The sequence below is a fragment of the Podarcis filfolensis genome (assembly GCF_964270895.1).
Source record: "Podarcis filfolensis genome assembly, chromosome: 17".
NCBI classification, from domain to species: Eukaryota; Metazoa; Chordata; class Lepidosauria; order Squamata; family Lacertidae; genus Podarcis; species Podarcis filfolensis.
Genome location: NC_139621.1, coordinates 40,547,718 through 40,563,394, shown reverse-complemented (window position 1 = coordinate 40,563,394; position 15,677 = coordinate 40,547,718). Strand labels below are relative to the sequence as shown.

Sequence of the window (15,677 nt, the reverse complement as noted above, 5' to 3'; positions counted from 1 at the left end):
CTAGGTGCGTCCTATGGTCCAGTGCGCCCTATGGAGCAAAAAATACAGTAATTCTCATGTTCTCTCAAATGATCACCTGTCCTGCAGGGAAGCCAATTCTGTTGCTTCTTAATGTGTTTTGCCTTTACATTTAAAATTGGCTTTCTTCTCTTACTGGCCTCTCTTTTTTTCCTTTATTAAAAAATTCTCTCACTTCAGCTGTTGCTCCTGTTCCTGAGGAAATCGCTCCGGTGGTTCCCCTTCCTGCACCCGGATCACCTGTACCAGCTCACCATCCCCCAGTGCACGGTAAGGATGAAAAACGGCTCCGGCTGCAACCCATTCCTGGAAACCTCACAAGAGACCTGCCAGTCATTTCTGGGGTTCTTTGATTTCCTGTGATCAGAATGCTTGTTCTTTGCTGGAGGCTTGTTTATGCTGTGACCATCTGGCGTCTCTTCCTTGTTTGCTCTGCTAAATTGTCAGTCTGTAGTTCATAGATTTGCTCTTGTTTGTCACCCTTTTCTTTCTGAGTCAATATATACCTGTGCCTTAACAGAAACACTTTCACTTGATTTGCTACTTTCCCCAAAGGATCTATTACCTTTTCTTGTCCATTCTTCACATACTTCTAGGCTTGGGGATGGATGTGGGTCTCCTCTCCCCTCTACCCAGAGGATATAACTGATTGGGTGGCATATAAATGCCAAGTTCATGTTCCTGCATTGCAGAGGGTTGGAATACAGTGGTACCTCTGGTTAAGTACTTAATTCGTTCCGGAGGTCCGTTCTTAAGCTGAAACTGTTCTTAACCTGAAGCACCATTTTAGCTAATGGGGCCTCCTGCTGCTGCCGTGCCGCCAGAGCCCGATTTCTGTTCTCATCCTGAAGCAAAGTTCTTAATCTGAGGTACTATTTCTGGGTTAGCAGAGTCTGTAACCTGAAGTGTATGCAACCTGAAATGTATGTAACCCAAGGTACCACTGTACAGTCCTACCTCGGGTTACAGCTGCTCCAGGTTGCGTTTTTTCAGGTTACGGACCGCTGAAACCCAAAGTACCGGAACGGGTTACTTCCGGGTTTCGGCGGTCGCGCATGTGCAGAAGCGCTAAATTGCACTTTGCGCATGCGCAGAAGTGCCGAATCGCAACCCGTGCGTGCACAGACTCGGGTTGCGAACGCTGCGGGTTGCAAATGTGCATCCCGCACGGATCACGTTCGCAACCCGAGCATCCATGGTATTCTGTTGCACGATATTTTTCTATTCTGTACTACATCCAGTGCTTTTTTAGGTAAAAGTTCCATGGCTGTCAGCATAAAATGGCTGCCATGTGCCTCAAGAAAAAGAGGTGACAGTAGTCTTTAGTGAGTACTGTCACAGCAAGAAAAGCACTGACTGACTGTATCTTTGGGGCTATTGCTTTTGCAGGACTTGAGTGTCTTTGATCAACTGTGCTGCAAGCCAGCACAAGGAAACCCGAATCCGCTGAGACGTTCCTTGTTTCTCCCTGTTCCAGATGGTGCCATCCTGCACCACGTGGGCTGTATTTCTCAGGTAGGCCTGTGTGTGTTGCCTCACTGTGAGGAGTGAAGTAACAGGGGACCAAGCGGAAGGCGTTCATGGTAATCGGCTTGTGGAACACCCTCCCACCGGATGTCAAGAAGATAAAGAACTACGCAACTTTTAGAAGACATCTGAAGGCAGCCGTGTGTCAGGAAGTTTTAAGTGTTTGACATTGCATTGTGTTTTTATAAAGGAATGTTGTTTTTCAGCTGGTTTCGACAGTGCCGCAGATGGATCGAAAGCTGTTTTCCATTGCGGAGATTCTCAGCTCCAGGTAATCTAGCCTTCCCTCTGTTCCTCTTTACTAAGAAGCTGATAAAAGAATCTGTGGGAAACATTAAAAAAAAAAAAGATTCACAGGGAAGGGAACAACACGGCCCAGTCAACTAGTTCCTGCAACGGGGAATTTTTGTATTGGCTTCTGACTCTCCGCTAAAAAGAAACTGTAATGATATTCTGGCTTTTAACGGCTGTGGATATGAGAGAAGCTGGTTTTTGAGTACCAGTGCCTTGCATTGAGATGAGAGAGAGAGCTAGCTGAGGACGTGAGGTGCACACAGACCTCTTCTTAATCTGAAGAGTAATTTGCATGCGCATGGGCAGGAGGATCAGGGAAGCGGCGCTCTCTTGAACCCCACCAGCCGCCTCCATACATGAGTGCCGCCTCCGTAATGTATGGATTGATGTATGGATGCTTTTAAACAAGACCAAAAGGAATCATGTTAAGATTAAGCACCAGAGATGCCACTTAAGACACACATTGCTCGATATTCACCATGCGGCTGTTTCATGTTGTGATAGGAATTTTGAGGTCTTAGATATATGGAAATGTTCATAAGTGTACCAACCAAGCACGTACATAGATCAGCACAGGAAGACCAACCTGGAACCATTTTGATTCCTAAACTGAGCAAATGTTTTCTCTGCAAGGTCAAAGTGGGAAACCCATTGTCTCTTTCCTCACAAATCCTGTCTTAAGGGCACATTTAAGATATGAATAGGGTGTGAGCCTGTGACCTGGCCCAGGAACTAAGTATTTATCCTTACAAAAGACTGGCCAGGCTCCCCAGGCAATCCAATCAAGCAACCTGCCAGACAGGAGATAAACAAGGACAGGAGAAAAACAACATTCAAATTTCTGTTTAGACCACCTTTTTTGTGATGTAGGTGTGATTTATCTGGAGGGTGGTCTTAGGTTACACCCCTTCTGTGATGTAGGTATGATGTTTCTGGTGGTGGTCTTGATCTACAGGGTGGCAATTTCAAAAGTCTTTATAAGGCCTTGCGCGCCATTTTTCTGGGTCCCTCCTCTTTCCTGCGGGTGAGGGGAGCACCCTGTTGCAACAGATCAATAAAGATCAAGCTTACTAGCTGCTTTGCTTCTCAATATTCTCTGGCTGGCCTCTGTTATTTTCTCCTACCAATAGGGAACCTATGTAAGGACTCTATATGGGCTCTTGGACACCCCATAAGGGAAAAGGGCATTTTTTGTTTACAACAATGTCCTGACCCCTTCAATCCCATACCTCCTGCCACACACCTTTGCTTGAATCTGCACCTCTTCTGCCTTCAGCTTCATGTCTGGAAATTGTTCCTTCGGAACTGGGAAGTTTCCACAGTGATGATGATATTAGGGAAGTGGTTACTGACTCAGCCTGCGCTGTTTTTTTTGTGGCGGATGAGGAATATCTGATGCTTAGCTCCATCCGCTGCAATCTCTGTCTTCTCCCTGGATGTTAATGAAGGGTACAGTTTGGCAGTCCTTGCCTTTGTCTTGTGCCCGTCTGTCAGTTGCCTCCTTTCATCGGCCTTTGCCTTCAGATTTATTCCTCTTTCTCTGCTCTTGTCAAAGAACTTGCTCCTCTAATGGCGTTGATTTGCTGCCTCTACTTTTGCTCCCGTTTCCCCCCCTTTTGACCATAGATGTACCAAGTAGATACCACTTCAGTGTTTGCTACCCTGGACTCCTTTGGGAAGAAAGGCAGGATAGGAATTTAATCAATAAATCCTGCTCTCGCTCAACATGGTGCCCACTCAGGAGCCATAATTCTTTCCCGTTTAAGCATCTCTCCTACTGAGACATGCTGACACTCCAGGTGCTTTAATAATAATAATAATAATAATAATAATAATAATAATAATAATACTTTATTCCCCACCTATCTGTGGCTGGGTTTCCCCAGCCACTCTGGGTGGCTCCCAACAGAATATTAAAAACAAGATAAAACATCAAACATTAAAAACTTCCCTAAACAGGGCTGCCTTCAGATGTCTTCTAAAAGTTTGGTAGTTATTTTTCTCTTTGACATCTGGTGGGAGGGCGTTCCACAGGGCGGGCGCCACCACCGAGAAGGCCCTCTGCTTGGTTCCCTGTAACTTGGCTTCTCGTAGGAAGGAAACCGCCAGAAGGCCCTCGGTGCTGGACCTCAGTGTCCGGGCAGAACGATGGGGGTGGAGACGCTCCTTCAGGTATACTGGGCCAAGGCTGTTTAGGGCTTTCAAGGTCAGCACCAACACTTTGAATTGTGCTCGGAAATGTACTGGGAGCCAATGTAGGTCTTTCAGGACCAATGTTCTATGGTCACTTTAAGAGTACAAACATATTGGGTTGAGAATCTGGCCGTTCCCAGAGATGGAAAGAAGATAAAGTCCCTACTAGAGAAGAATGGCAGATTAAGTTGATAGACTACGCCGAAATGGCAAAAATGACCGGAAGAATCAGAAATCAGGAGGGCCAAAATATTAATAAGGAATGGAGAAAATTTATAATTTACCTTAAAGCCCGTTGTAAACAGTTAAAATTATTAGTGGGATTGCAATTACGCTTGTAATTTAACTACAAATTATGGATATAATGGAGATACAAAAATATGGATTATTTTAAAAGATGCAGAAAGAAAAGATTAACAATAAGACCCACTAAAGGGAGGAGGGAAGTCCACGGGATTATTTAGACTCTTGTTTTTATATAGTATGTTCTTTTTGTGAATGTAAATTTTAATATGGAAAATCAAATAAAATTTTGGGGAGAGAATCTGGCCGTGCTCTCTCCAAGTATTTGAGAACCTGGTAAAACTCTTAAACCTGTTCCCACTCATCAGTTTCACAGGCTCCCTGGTCTCTTTCTCTGGCCTAATAGTGCAGAGGACTTTGGTTCAATCTTACGTTGGAAAGAAGTCGCCTGGAGAGGTTTTGATGCAGCAGATGGGTGAGAACCTTGAATGTACTATAGAAGGAGCATTTCTGGTCCAGGGCTGAGCACATAAATAAGACACATGGACCTGATCGGTGTGTCTGGGTCAGGCAGAATGATTCTGCAGGGGGAGAGCTGCTCTGGTGCCAAGTCTGTAGATCTGTCTTTCCTAACTTAGGGTACCGTATTTTTTGCTCTGTAAGACTCACTTTTTCCCTCCTAAAAAGTAAGGGGAAATGTGTGTGCGTCTTATGGAGCGAATGCAGGCTGCGCAGCTATCCCAGAAGCCAGAACAGCAAGAGGGATCGCTGCTTTCACTGCGCAGCGATCCCTCTTGCTGTTCTGGCTTCTGAGATTCAGAATATTTTTTTTTCTTGTTTTCCTCCTCCAAAAACTAGGTGCGTCTTGTGGTCTGGTGCATCTTATAGAGCGAAAAATACGGTATTTACTGGATGAGATCAAAGTGTTGCCTGTCTTCCTCACACTTAGGAAACCTCTTAACCCGGGATTACACCGTGAAGCTACGTGTATCACCTACAGTTGGTGCCTCAGAAGTGCTGGATGTGTACATTGAAGCGGCATTCTTGCCCTACCTTTGGGGTCTGCTTCCTGGCGCCAGAATTCTCTTTCAGAACTTGCAGCGCAAGGTTTCCATCAGGTATGTGGACCCAAAAGGCGTTGAAATGGGCTTAGGCGCCTACTCTGGGCTGCTAGGTGTGTTTGCGCTGAGCACCACCCAGGGGTGTAGCTACGGGGTGTTGAGGAATGCCCCCCCCAGGGGCACAGGCGAGGGTGTGTGTGCAAAATCGGCTAAAACATATGTCCATAAATATGTCTATACAGTGGTAACGCTGGTTACATACTTAATTCGTTCCGGAGATCCATTCTTAACCCGAGGTACCGCTTTAGCTAATGAGGCCTGCCGCGCTGCTGGTGTGCAATTTCTGTTCTGATCCTGAAGCAAAGTTCTTAACCCGAGGTACTACTTCCGGGTTAGCAGAGTCTGTAACCCAAAGTGTTTGTAACCCAAGGTGTTTGTAATCCGAGGTACCACTGTAAATAAAAATATTGATTTCGCTCTATAAGGCGCACCAGACCACAAGACGCACCTAGTTTTTGGAGGAGGAAAACAAGAAAAAAAATATTCTGAATCTCAGAAGCCAGAACAGCAAGAGGGATCGCTGCGCAGCGAAAGCAGCAATCCCTCTTGCTGTTCTGGCTTCTGGGATAGCTGCGCAGCCTGCATTCGCTCCATAAGATGCACACACATTTCTCCTTACTTTTTAGGAGGGAAAAAGTGAGTCTTATAGAGCAAAAAATACGGTATTTCCGCATAGGAAAAGGTTTTAAATAGAGGGTCTTGAATGGGTGAAGGGTGGGGTTGGAGGAGAGGCGGAAAGAAGAGCTAATTTATCCGTGGCTGGGGGGCACAATCTGAACGGTTCTGCCAGGGGCGCAAGGTCACCTCGCTATGGCTCTGCCACCCCCCCAACCTTGCCATGCTCTCATTACTATATACAGCACCTCTGTATCTGTGGATGTCAAGTCCGTTAGGGACACCATTGATTATATGTTGCACTGTTAAGTTATATGAAATTCCGAGGGCTCAACACTTAAAGGAATCGGGTATTTTAAGGCTGGCGGAGATACAAACAGGACTGAGTCAAGCCCGGATGTGGCAGTGGTGTGCTGTACTAAAGGGGGGGGGTGGAATTAGCAGCTACCCTGACCTCCAGTTCTTTGGGAATCCCATTTCTGCCCCGTAGCATTGATATATTTCTTTTAGGATAACAGACAGGCTGCTTCCTCGAAAAATCAAAACCTCTGTATTACAGATTCAAAAACGTCTATTGTACCTTCATTATGTCCAGCTGCGTGTCTGTTCTGGCTGCTGCACCCCAAGACCTTTCTTCCCTGTGAGTACAAAACTCTTGACCGCTCTACCCTCTCACCCAACTCCCTACTGTGTTTGGCAAATGCGTTTCATTTTTTTCTTTTTTCTTTCCTTTTTTAAAAAAATCTTTTTTATTTGCTTTTACCGACACAAGTTAGCAGTCAAACAGTTTATATAATCATTTCATGAAATTCTCTGTACAGTGGTACCTCTGGTTAAGAACTTAATTTGTTCCGAAGGTCCGTTCTTAACCTGAAACTGTTCTTAACCTGAAGCACCACTTTAGCTAATGGGGCCTCCCGCTGCTGCCACGCCGCCATGGCGTGATTTCTGTTCTCATCCTGAAGTAAAGTTCTTAACCCAAGGTAGTATTTCTGGGTTAGCGGAGTCTGTAACCCAAAGTGTTTGTAACCCGAAGCGTTTGTAACCCGAGGTACCACTGTATTCCTGACTTCTCCCATCCCCTATGTGGGTCCTTATTACAGTCTTTAAAATGACATATCAGTCCGTTCTCCAAATTTTCCATTTTTCCAAATTATCCATAGTTTTCGTTACTTTACAAGTGTGTCTCAAAATCCAGCTAAAGTTTTAACTTGCTTACAATGGTCTCCTAGATATATTATAAAATTTCCCCATTCTTTTTTAAAGTCCTTATCTTCTTGATTCCTGAGTTTCCCAGTTAGTTTTGCCATCTTGGCGTAGTCCAGCAACTTGGCTTGCCATTCTTTCCTAGCTGGGATTATTTCTTCTTTCCATCTTTGGGCTAGCAACATCCGTGCAGCTGTTGTTGCATACATAAAACGTCTTTTCTGTTCCCTTGGGATCTCGGTACCTATAATTCCTAATAGGAAAGCTTCTGGTTTTTTTAACAAAAGTTATTTTAAATATCTTTTTTCAATTCGTTATATACCATTTCCCAAAATGGTTTTGTTACCTTACATGTCCACCACATATGGTAAAAGGTCCCTTCCTTTTCTTTACACTTCCAGCAGAAATTTGAACTTGTTCTATACATTTTAGTTAATTTAGTAGGGCTCAAATGCCCACCGGTACATCCTTTTCATATTTAGCGTACAGGATGCTGTGAATTTCAAATCTGTTTCCCAAAGCCTCTCCCAATCTGCCATCTGTATTAAGTCCTTTGCCCTGTGTACCATAACTAATTTAACCTGTTCATCTTTTGTATGCCGTTCCAGGAGCAAATTATACATTTTCGACAGTATTTTAGTAATGCTTTCTGGAAGTTCTTTTTGAAACTTTGATATCTCATAACTAAAACCTTTCTTTTTGTCTATCCCTTTTGTCTTTTTAATTTTAGGCAGCTGGGGGCCGCCTCTGCTCCTTCCGTGCTGTATTTGTCCAGGATAACGCCTGAGCCTTCTGGTCTGGGCCAAGCACAGGTTGCCTGTCACGTGACGTGTGTCCTGTCTTTGTCCCTGCACTGGAGCTGCTCCCTTTGCAACAGCATCTTCACAGAGGTGCCCAGCAAACTCATCTCCTCTAACTAGAACCTTTCTCCTGGTATTTTTCTGTGCAAAGGGGGCATATTTTTTAATAACAATAATTTTTATTAGGTGTCAATTACAATAATCCAATGTTAGCCTCATTATAACAGTGCCAAATTGTTATACAATTACTAATCCCAATCATTCAGATGCCAAATTATATAATTTAGGTGGCCTCCTGCGTGCTAGAATTGATGGTTTGATGATTTACTTTGTTCCTGCTTTCCAAGATCTTATTCATCTCCATTACATTCCAGTCAAAATAACAACCCCTTATACTACAACTGCAATATTAACGACATCCGCTTGTCTTGACACATGAAATGATTCATAAACCCAGAGGTGAAGCATTCAAACTACAGTGGTACCTTGGTTTTCGAATGTCTCCATTGACGGACATTTTGGTTTATGAACGCTGTAAACCCGGAAGTAAATGCTTTGGTTTTTGAACACGCCTCAGAATTTGAACATGGCACGAGCTTCCGCTGAGCGCAGTTAATCCTGAGGCTTAACTGTCAGCTTTTGAGTTTTCGGTTTTTCAATGATTGAGAACTCGAACTGTCTTCCGGAACGGATTACGTTCGAAAACCGAGGTACCACTGTATATCCTTCTTCCTCCTGTATGTGACAGTTACCGTATTTTTCGCTCCATAAGACACTTTTTTCCTCCTAAAAAGTAAGGGGAAATGTCTGTGCATCTTATGGAGCGAATGTGTGGTCCCTGGAGCCGAATTGCCTAGGGGCAAAAAGCAGATCATGCTTCTTTTTTTGAAAGAGGGAAGGGGGTGTTGAAACAAAGCCGCTGATCATTCGCCGATTGGGGAGAGAGATAAGAGATGCTAGAGATAAAGGAGGCTGCCTGGGAGGGGGGAGGTAAAGACAGCAAACTTGCAAAGGGGGGAAAAAGGAAGACTAAAGCAATAAGGAGAGAAATTAGAAGAAAAGGAGGAGCAAGAAACTGCTCCAGCTAAGGAAAAGACACTAAGGCAAACAAGAGGGAAGGGAGTGTTGAAAGGAAGCAGCTGATTGGTGGGATCGGGAGAGAGATAAGGGGCGCTAGCAGAGGCTGCCTGGGAGGGGGGAGGTAAAAGCCCATGGATCCTCAGGAATTTTACATTGGGTCACCCCAAATTCACCATCAGATCACATAGCATGTCCATGGCTACAGCCTGCACCAAAAAAATCACACACCCACTGTTTCGTTCAGAATATTTTTTCTTGCTTTCCTCCTCTAAAAATTAGGTGTGTCTTATGGTCAGGTGTGTCTTGTGGAGCGAAAAATACGGTATTCTGTCCGTGGTGTTCCCTCCTTTCCTTGTAAAATGTTATGTCTATCTATTCGCATTTTTGTGTGGAGAAAGCATTCAGTTGTAGGAACCCCGCACCTGTATCCCGAAGGACATTTACTTGTTTACCACCTCAGTGAGAAGTGACCTGAGTTCGCCATCTTTTCCTCTCTCATCCAGGGAAGATGCAGCCAGTATAACCCACCTTGCCTGTCGCGTACAGGAGTGTGCAAGGCCCGTGCCAGGTGAGTACAGTGGATTACATTTGAGGTGAATTTGCCTTCCACAATCTCCCTTTGATGTGGCTTTGAAGGTTCGGTTTCGTCAGAGTCAGGATTTGAATGCAATGTCTGTGCAGCCTGAGCAAGTCTCAAAGTTTGTCTGGTTTTTCTCAGTCCCTTTCAGCCCCTTCAGCCAAGTTTTCACTTGCCCCATACCTGACATGGTATATGGCACCAGGTATAGGGTAGGCGGGTGTGGCTTGGCCAAAAAGTACCCATGGGCCAAATGCCAGAGTCGTCTAGGTGGTCTAGGGGAGGTTCCTCACTTGGACTGTACTGTAAGCCAGTTGAATAGACTGTCAGGCATGGAGAGTCCTCCTCTCCCTTCGCTAACTTCACAAACAAGAAATAACAAGCAGTTTATAATTTATAGTTCTTTTATTCAAGCATCAGGTTGCAAGCAAAAATCCACATCCACAAGGAGAGCAGTTAGCTACTCTAAATCCTCCCACTTCTGTCTCCCGCAACATCCTAGGCGCCAACGGAGTCCCTCCTCCTCTTTGCGTCCTTTGTTCTCAAATATGGACAGACCTCCATATTTAGGGGACAGACCTAGTTCAGGGGTAGGCAACCTAAGGCCCGGGGGCCCGGGGGCCGGATGTGGCCCAATTGCCTTCTCAATCCGGCCCTCGGACGGTCCAGTAATCAGCGTGTTTTTACATGAGCAGAATGTGTCCTTTTATTTAAAATGCATCTCTGGGTTATTTGTGGGGCACAGGAATTCATTCATTTCCCCCCCAGAAATATAGTCCGGCCCCCCACATGGGCTGAGGGACAGTGGACCGGCTCACGGCTGAAAAGGGTTGCTGACCCGTTTTAGTTTGTGGGAAAGGAGGTTCCCCCACACTAATGACGTCTCGGCTCTCTGCTCCCTCCCTTCTCTTTCCCTGGCTATTACCTCGTAGTTACGTAACTCCTGTCTAAGCTGCTCTACGTCTGTGTCTCTCGCTGCTTCTCAAACCACTGAAGACACGGGGTGTGTGTGAATCTTCCCCCTCCGGCTCCTCTTCGGAGCTAAGCTGATCTGCCTGAGAATGCATTCCCCAGTCCTCTGCTTCAGGCCATTCCCTGACATAGGCAGACCACCATTTCGAATCAGAATAATTTTGTGATCTCCTTACTCCTTCAAACCTTCAGAATCATAGTAGAAGATGGAACAAGCGAATTTGTGGTGGTGTGCAAGAACCAACAGGTGCAGAAAGTGCTGGGATTGAGCACCAAGGAGTGGGATGTTCTACAGAACCATGTTAAGAACACGGGCACTATTGGCATTCAGCACAGTGAAGTTAATACGGCTCCTGGGGTGAGTGGTTTATTCTCCTCTGGTTGAACTGCTAACCCCGTACCTGAATTACGAATTCTCCCTAGTGAGCTTCTCTGTGTATTTCACTTGCTCAGTCCGCTGCCAATCATCTTCTGTTTTTGATAGCAAACTGAGGAGCGTGAAGACCCGATCACCTGGTACTTGAGAAGCTTATGCAGAAGCCCAGTTGTCTGTCGGCCTGTCCTGTTGACTTTCAGACCAGATAGAAAGCCCTCGGGAGATCACGAGGCAGGTAGGTAGATATGTGTCCTCAATCTTATCGGAGCTGAGATGTCATGGACTGGTTGGATGAGTGACGTTGTGGTCTAAACCACTGAGCCTCTTGGGCTTGCCAATCAGAAGGTTGGTGGTTTGAATCCCCGCAATGGAGTGAGCTCCCGTTGCTCTGTCCCAGCACCTGCCAACCTAGCAGTTCAAAAGCATGCCAACGCAAGTAAATAGGTACCGCTGCGGTGGGAAGGTGAACGGCATTTCTGCGCGCTCTGGTTTCCATCATGGTGTTTTCTTGTGCCAGAAGCGGTTTAGTCCTGCTGGCCACATGACCTGGAAAGCTGTCTGTGGAGAACGGCCCTCGGCCTAAAAGCGAGATGAGCGCCACAACCCCCGTCGCCTTTGACTGGACTTAATTGTCCAGGTGTCCTTTATCTTTACTTTTTTCACGTAACATAGTTTTTATTGAACTGGTTGAAAAATATTTATGTATTGGGAATCAGAGGAAAAGGGCAAGTTGCCTGTTGGCCTGCACATTTTAAAATAAGAAGGAAAAAAAAAGCAGGTTTGGCAATTTGATTATTATACCTGTGGGTTTTTTTGCGGGTTTATGATGGGTTGGAAGGGTTTGTCATCCATGGTCCTATAGACCTCTGGTGATTTATAATTTCAGGACCAAGAATCTGGAGATTGTGGCATGTTGTAAAGGCAATGAACACAGGATGTCAGCTTCTTAAATTTAGAAAGAAAGAAAATTGTAGGGGTCTAGGTATCTTTTTCCAGCTTATAGTCTGAGCTTAGTGTTGTCCTAACCAACTTTCCTTAAGAAAATATCTGAATTTTTAGGTAGCTCAAATAATGTTTTAAAAGTAAATCAAATGAAAAAAAATAATACAATGGAATTATACAATGGCTACATGGTTGTTTGGTTTCAACACCCCAAATCTTACGTGGAATGTTGAGACTTCATGGTTTAAAGTGAAACTGTGTTGTTGTTGTTTTCCAAGGCTTAGGGCAGTTGAGGAGGTTTTTCTCCAATGGCTTGGAGTTCCTAAGTCAGACGAGGCAGCGGTGGAACTTGATGTGTCTGGATCTCCAGGAGGCGACATGAGCTTGAGGCTTGTAACAAAAGGCTGTACATCTCGGGTCTTACCCAGCTGCGGAAGAGCAATTACGACATTTCTGCTTCTTCCATGCAACCCATCATTTGGAGACACGTCATTTATGTTTCTCGTATAAAATGCAGTAAATGTAATAAACTTGAACAAATCTATTTTGTGGCTTTTTAAAGATATTTCTAATTGCTGTTGCAAAAATAATAATAATAAGCACTCATTTTAAACATCTAGCTTGTTTTTCTGTCATGCAGATATGACTATTAATTTTCACCACCTTTTGTGTATTCTAGCCATTTTTTTGCAAATTCTGGCACTGACCGTTCTAGCTACTATGAATGCATAACATGCTAGCTTTTATTTTTGCTGAGTAGTAGTTTGATATACATTCCGAGACTTTGATGAGTTTTGGGACGAGGGGAAGTCCATAGCGGAGAGCCCCTCAAAAAACTTCCTTCACATTCTTGAGGTCTTGATTCATCAGAATTAAGAGGATTTCTGTGCAGTCTTAAGGGTCATGTCAAAAACATGGGGACTGAGGTGCTCTCAGATTTGCTAAACAGGCTTTTTTTAAAGCCTCTTGACTTCCACTAATCACTAAGTGGAAGCTGAGCTGAAAAAATCCACTGAACATTTTTGCTACATAAGGAAGGACAGGTCAAGTATATTCTAAATCCATTTTTTATTCTCAGTTACTTCAACAATGTACACAGTTTCTAGCAACAGATAATGTACTTACTATACAGGCTTCCCCCTCCCCTCCCCTCCCCACCTTGTCCCATTCCTCCACTTTTTGGTGAACCAAGAATTTGCAGCAGCACAGTAAGTTATTTTTCTAACACTGAAAAACAGACACAAAACAAGGAGACAAAATATATATGAAACTGAACTGGCCAGTTTTAGGCAGGTACAGCACAATAAATAGACATCTTTATTTCAGATATAGTTCGTAAAATTTTACAGCATCCTCTTAAAGTAGTTATCGGTTTCATAGGCATGAAATGCTACAGCACAGTACAGTCAATTAGGTTTTCAGCAAAAGTGGGTTTTGCACAAATCATTCATACGCCACACTTGCGGAAACTGACACTCAATGCAGAACCAACAATAATGTCAAGATGCAGTTAGGTTTTAACTGGCATTTAACTTAAAGACAAGATACACCTGGGGGTTAGGAACCTAGAAAATTCCTGGCAATGTTATTTTTGGGTGGAGAGAGATATGGAGCATTTAACTTGTACAAGTGTCATCTGCAAATATAACCATTCTGCAACTCTGTTAAGTGGGTTTTCTGCTGTTTAGAATAGGAAACTGACCCAGAAGGGGCATTAGGTGTTTTTTGCTAGGAACCCGTGTTTTTGCAGCAGTGACATGATGGCGCTAGATGTTTATTCAGTGAAAACCAAGGTTCTTCTTCATTATTGAAACTGTAATCAGAACATGAGCACCAGGAAAAGTAATTAACTTCTCCAAGGTGAGAAAATACTGCCCTGCACACTAGAAGGTAACAGCCATATTGCCCAAGTGTCTTGCACAACAAGACTAGCAGAGCAAACGTCCCAAAGTCATCAGCTCTGTAAAATGACAAATTCTCTATATTCTCTTACTCCACCACAGGGATGGGGAAACCTGTGGGCTCCAGCTTTTGTCTGCCTACAACTCCTATCATTCCTAACCACCAGCCATGCTACCTGAGACTGAAGGGAGATGGAGGCCAGTAAAATTCAGACAGCCAAAGACTCCCCCATCTAGAGATGGGAAAGCTGGGGGGGGGAATCAGAAAAATTGAGGGAGGGGACTAGGTCCACGACTTTGGGGGGAAAATGGATCCCCCCCAATTTTTCCAGTTTTCCCCCAGACCTTCCCCCATCTCTACCCCCATCCCTACCCTATAACGTTGAGTACTACTGTTCCGCTATTCCAGTGATTGAAATAAACACAAAAATCCGAAGTAAAAAATGTGTGGCTTCCAATTTTGCTTTAATTGTTGCAGTAACTGTAAAGAATAATGCAGGCAAGGAGGCAGAGGAGAGGACTGCTGCCTTGGCCCACTGAAAAACAATGATTAAGTTTCTGCCTTGTCCCACTGCATATAGGGGAAAATATACATTAAGCTGCAGCACACAGAGATGTGACTTAATTTCTGTATTTGGGGGTGGAGATGATCTAGGAAGAGAGTGGAACCTATTACTAGCTGGAAGCATCCATGGTTGCGAGTAATAAATGTAATCCGTATTTAAGGAAAATTGTGCTTCCTCAGATAAGATGAGCAGAAAGATTGCTGCTGGGCTCTCCTCTTTGCCCCCACAAGCCTGCAAATTTTCAACACACTGGATGAAACAGGAAAATAGTGAAATAATATTGTAGCTAAGTGATTTTAAATATAGATTTGATTTTTTTTCAGGATAGCAGCAGCAGCAACATTAAAGTACAATAAATAAATCCCATCTCTGATGCATCAGAATTGCCTCAACTGAATAGCAGTAATCCAGGAAAAAGGGTTCAAGTGCCCCAATGCCATCTATACATATACAGCAGCATATGTGGGTTTTTCCTCTCTCCCGGAAAAACTTTTGAGCTCCCCTGGTTCTCTTCCAAAGAAAGGGAAACTGCCGGCTAAGAGGTCAAATCTGGTAAAGGAGACTTTCAACCTCAAAGGGACGTTTACAAAACCTGTTTTACGCTCTTAAGCTCAGATTTACACACACAAACACACAGCTATCAAACTAAATGGGAATGTTTTCAAAGATAAAAGGAAATCTTCAGTGAAGTGTGCATCTTCTATCCATGGAAAAGCAAGAAGACGGAGATGAGGAACACACTCAGTTGGGGCTCCAGAAGAGTCGTGACTCTAGTCTTCCAAACTGCGGAACGCATTCTGCATGTCTTCAAAGAGCTGGGCGTAGTCTGCTTTGATCTTTGCCTCTCCATCTTTCACCGGGTCCTGAAATTGGACAGACCAAAACTCAGAAATTGCTGGGGCTTTGTGGTCCATTGTCAGGAAGGAGGTTGCCAGGAGTATTTCCTTCCTAGGCAATTTCTACCCCCAGTGCCCATATATGAGCTTACATTTATCAATACAGTGGTGCCTTGGCACTCAAACAACTTGGAACCCAAACACTGCAAACCCGGAAGTAAGCGTTCCGGTTTGAGAACTTTTTTCAGAAGCCGAACATGCTCCATTTTGAGTGTTACGCTTCCAATTTGAGTGCCACACTTCCAATTTGAGTGGCACACTTTGATTTTGGTGTTACGCTGAGGTCTGTCTGTTTTTACTATTTTGCATTTTTGTGGCTCTTTTTTTGTGACTTTGTGGAACCCAGTTCA

General features: G+C 44.2%; 2 protein-coding genes and 1 long non-coding RNA gene across 9 annotated transcripts in view; 1 reads left to right on the top strand and 2 right to left on the bottom strand.

Moving 5' to 3' along the window:
- CTC1 (CST telomere replication complex component 1) overlaps positions 1-14,120 on the top strand; it is a 42,248-nt gene extending 28,128 nt beyond the window's left edge. For all 4 annotated transcript variants that reach the window (XM_083592854.1, XM_083592855.1, XM_083592853.1 and 1 more), the window contains 11 exons: positions 199-288; positions 1,408-1,533; positions 1,752-1,816; positions 4,644-4,750; positions 5,225-5,393; positions 6,571-6,651; positions 7,948-8,107; positions 9,601-9,665; positions 10,839-11,004; positions 11,131-11,257; positions 12,243-14,120. In XM_083592854.1, the coding sequence (XP_083448980.1) occupies positions 199-288; positions 1,408-1,533; positions 1,752-1,816; positions 4,644-4,750; positions 5,225-5,393; positions 6,571-6,651; positions 7,948-8,107; positions 9,601-9,665; positions 10,839-11,004; positions 11,131-11,257; positions 12,243-12,346 (1,260 nt within the window). In that variant the 3' untranslated portion in view covers positions 12,347-14,120. The remainder of the gene's footprint in view (positions 1-198; positions 289-1,407; positions 1,534-1,751; positions 1,817-4,643; positions 4,751-5,224; positions 5,394-6,570; positions 6,652-7,947; positions 8,108-9,600; positions 9,666-10,838; positions 11,005-11,130; positions 11,258-12,242) is intronic.
- Positions 1-15,677, bottom strand: part of LOC310753081 — a 98,611-nt gene that overhangs the window by 55,251 nt on the left and 27,683 nt on the right. The gene's annotated exons all lie outside the window — the stretch shown is intronic.
- Positions 13,014-15,677, bottom strand: part of ATP6V1A (ATPase H+ transporting V1 subunit A) — a 27,643-nt gene continuing 24,979 nt past the window's right edge. For all 4 annotated transcript variants that reach the window (XM_083593394.1, XM_083593395.1, XM_083593396.1 and 1 more), the window contains exon 15: positions 13,014-15,294. In XM_083593394.1, coding sequence (XP_083449520.1) covers positions 15,202-15,294 — 93 coding nt within the window. In that variant the 3' untranslated portion in view covers positions 13,014-15,201. The remainder of the gene's footprint in view (positions 15,295-15,677) is intronic.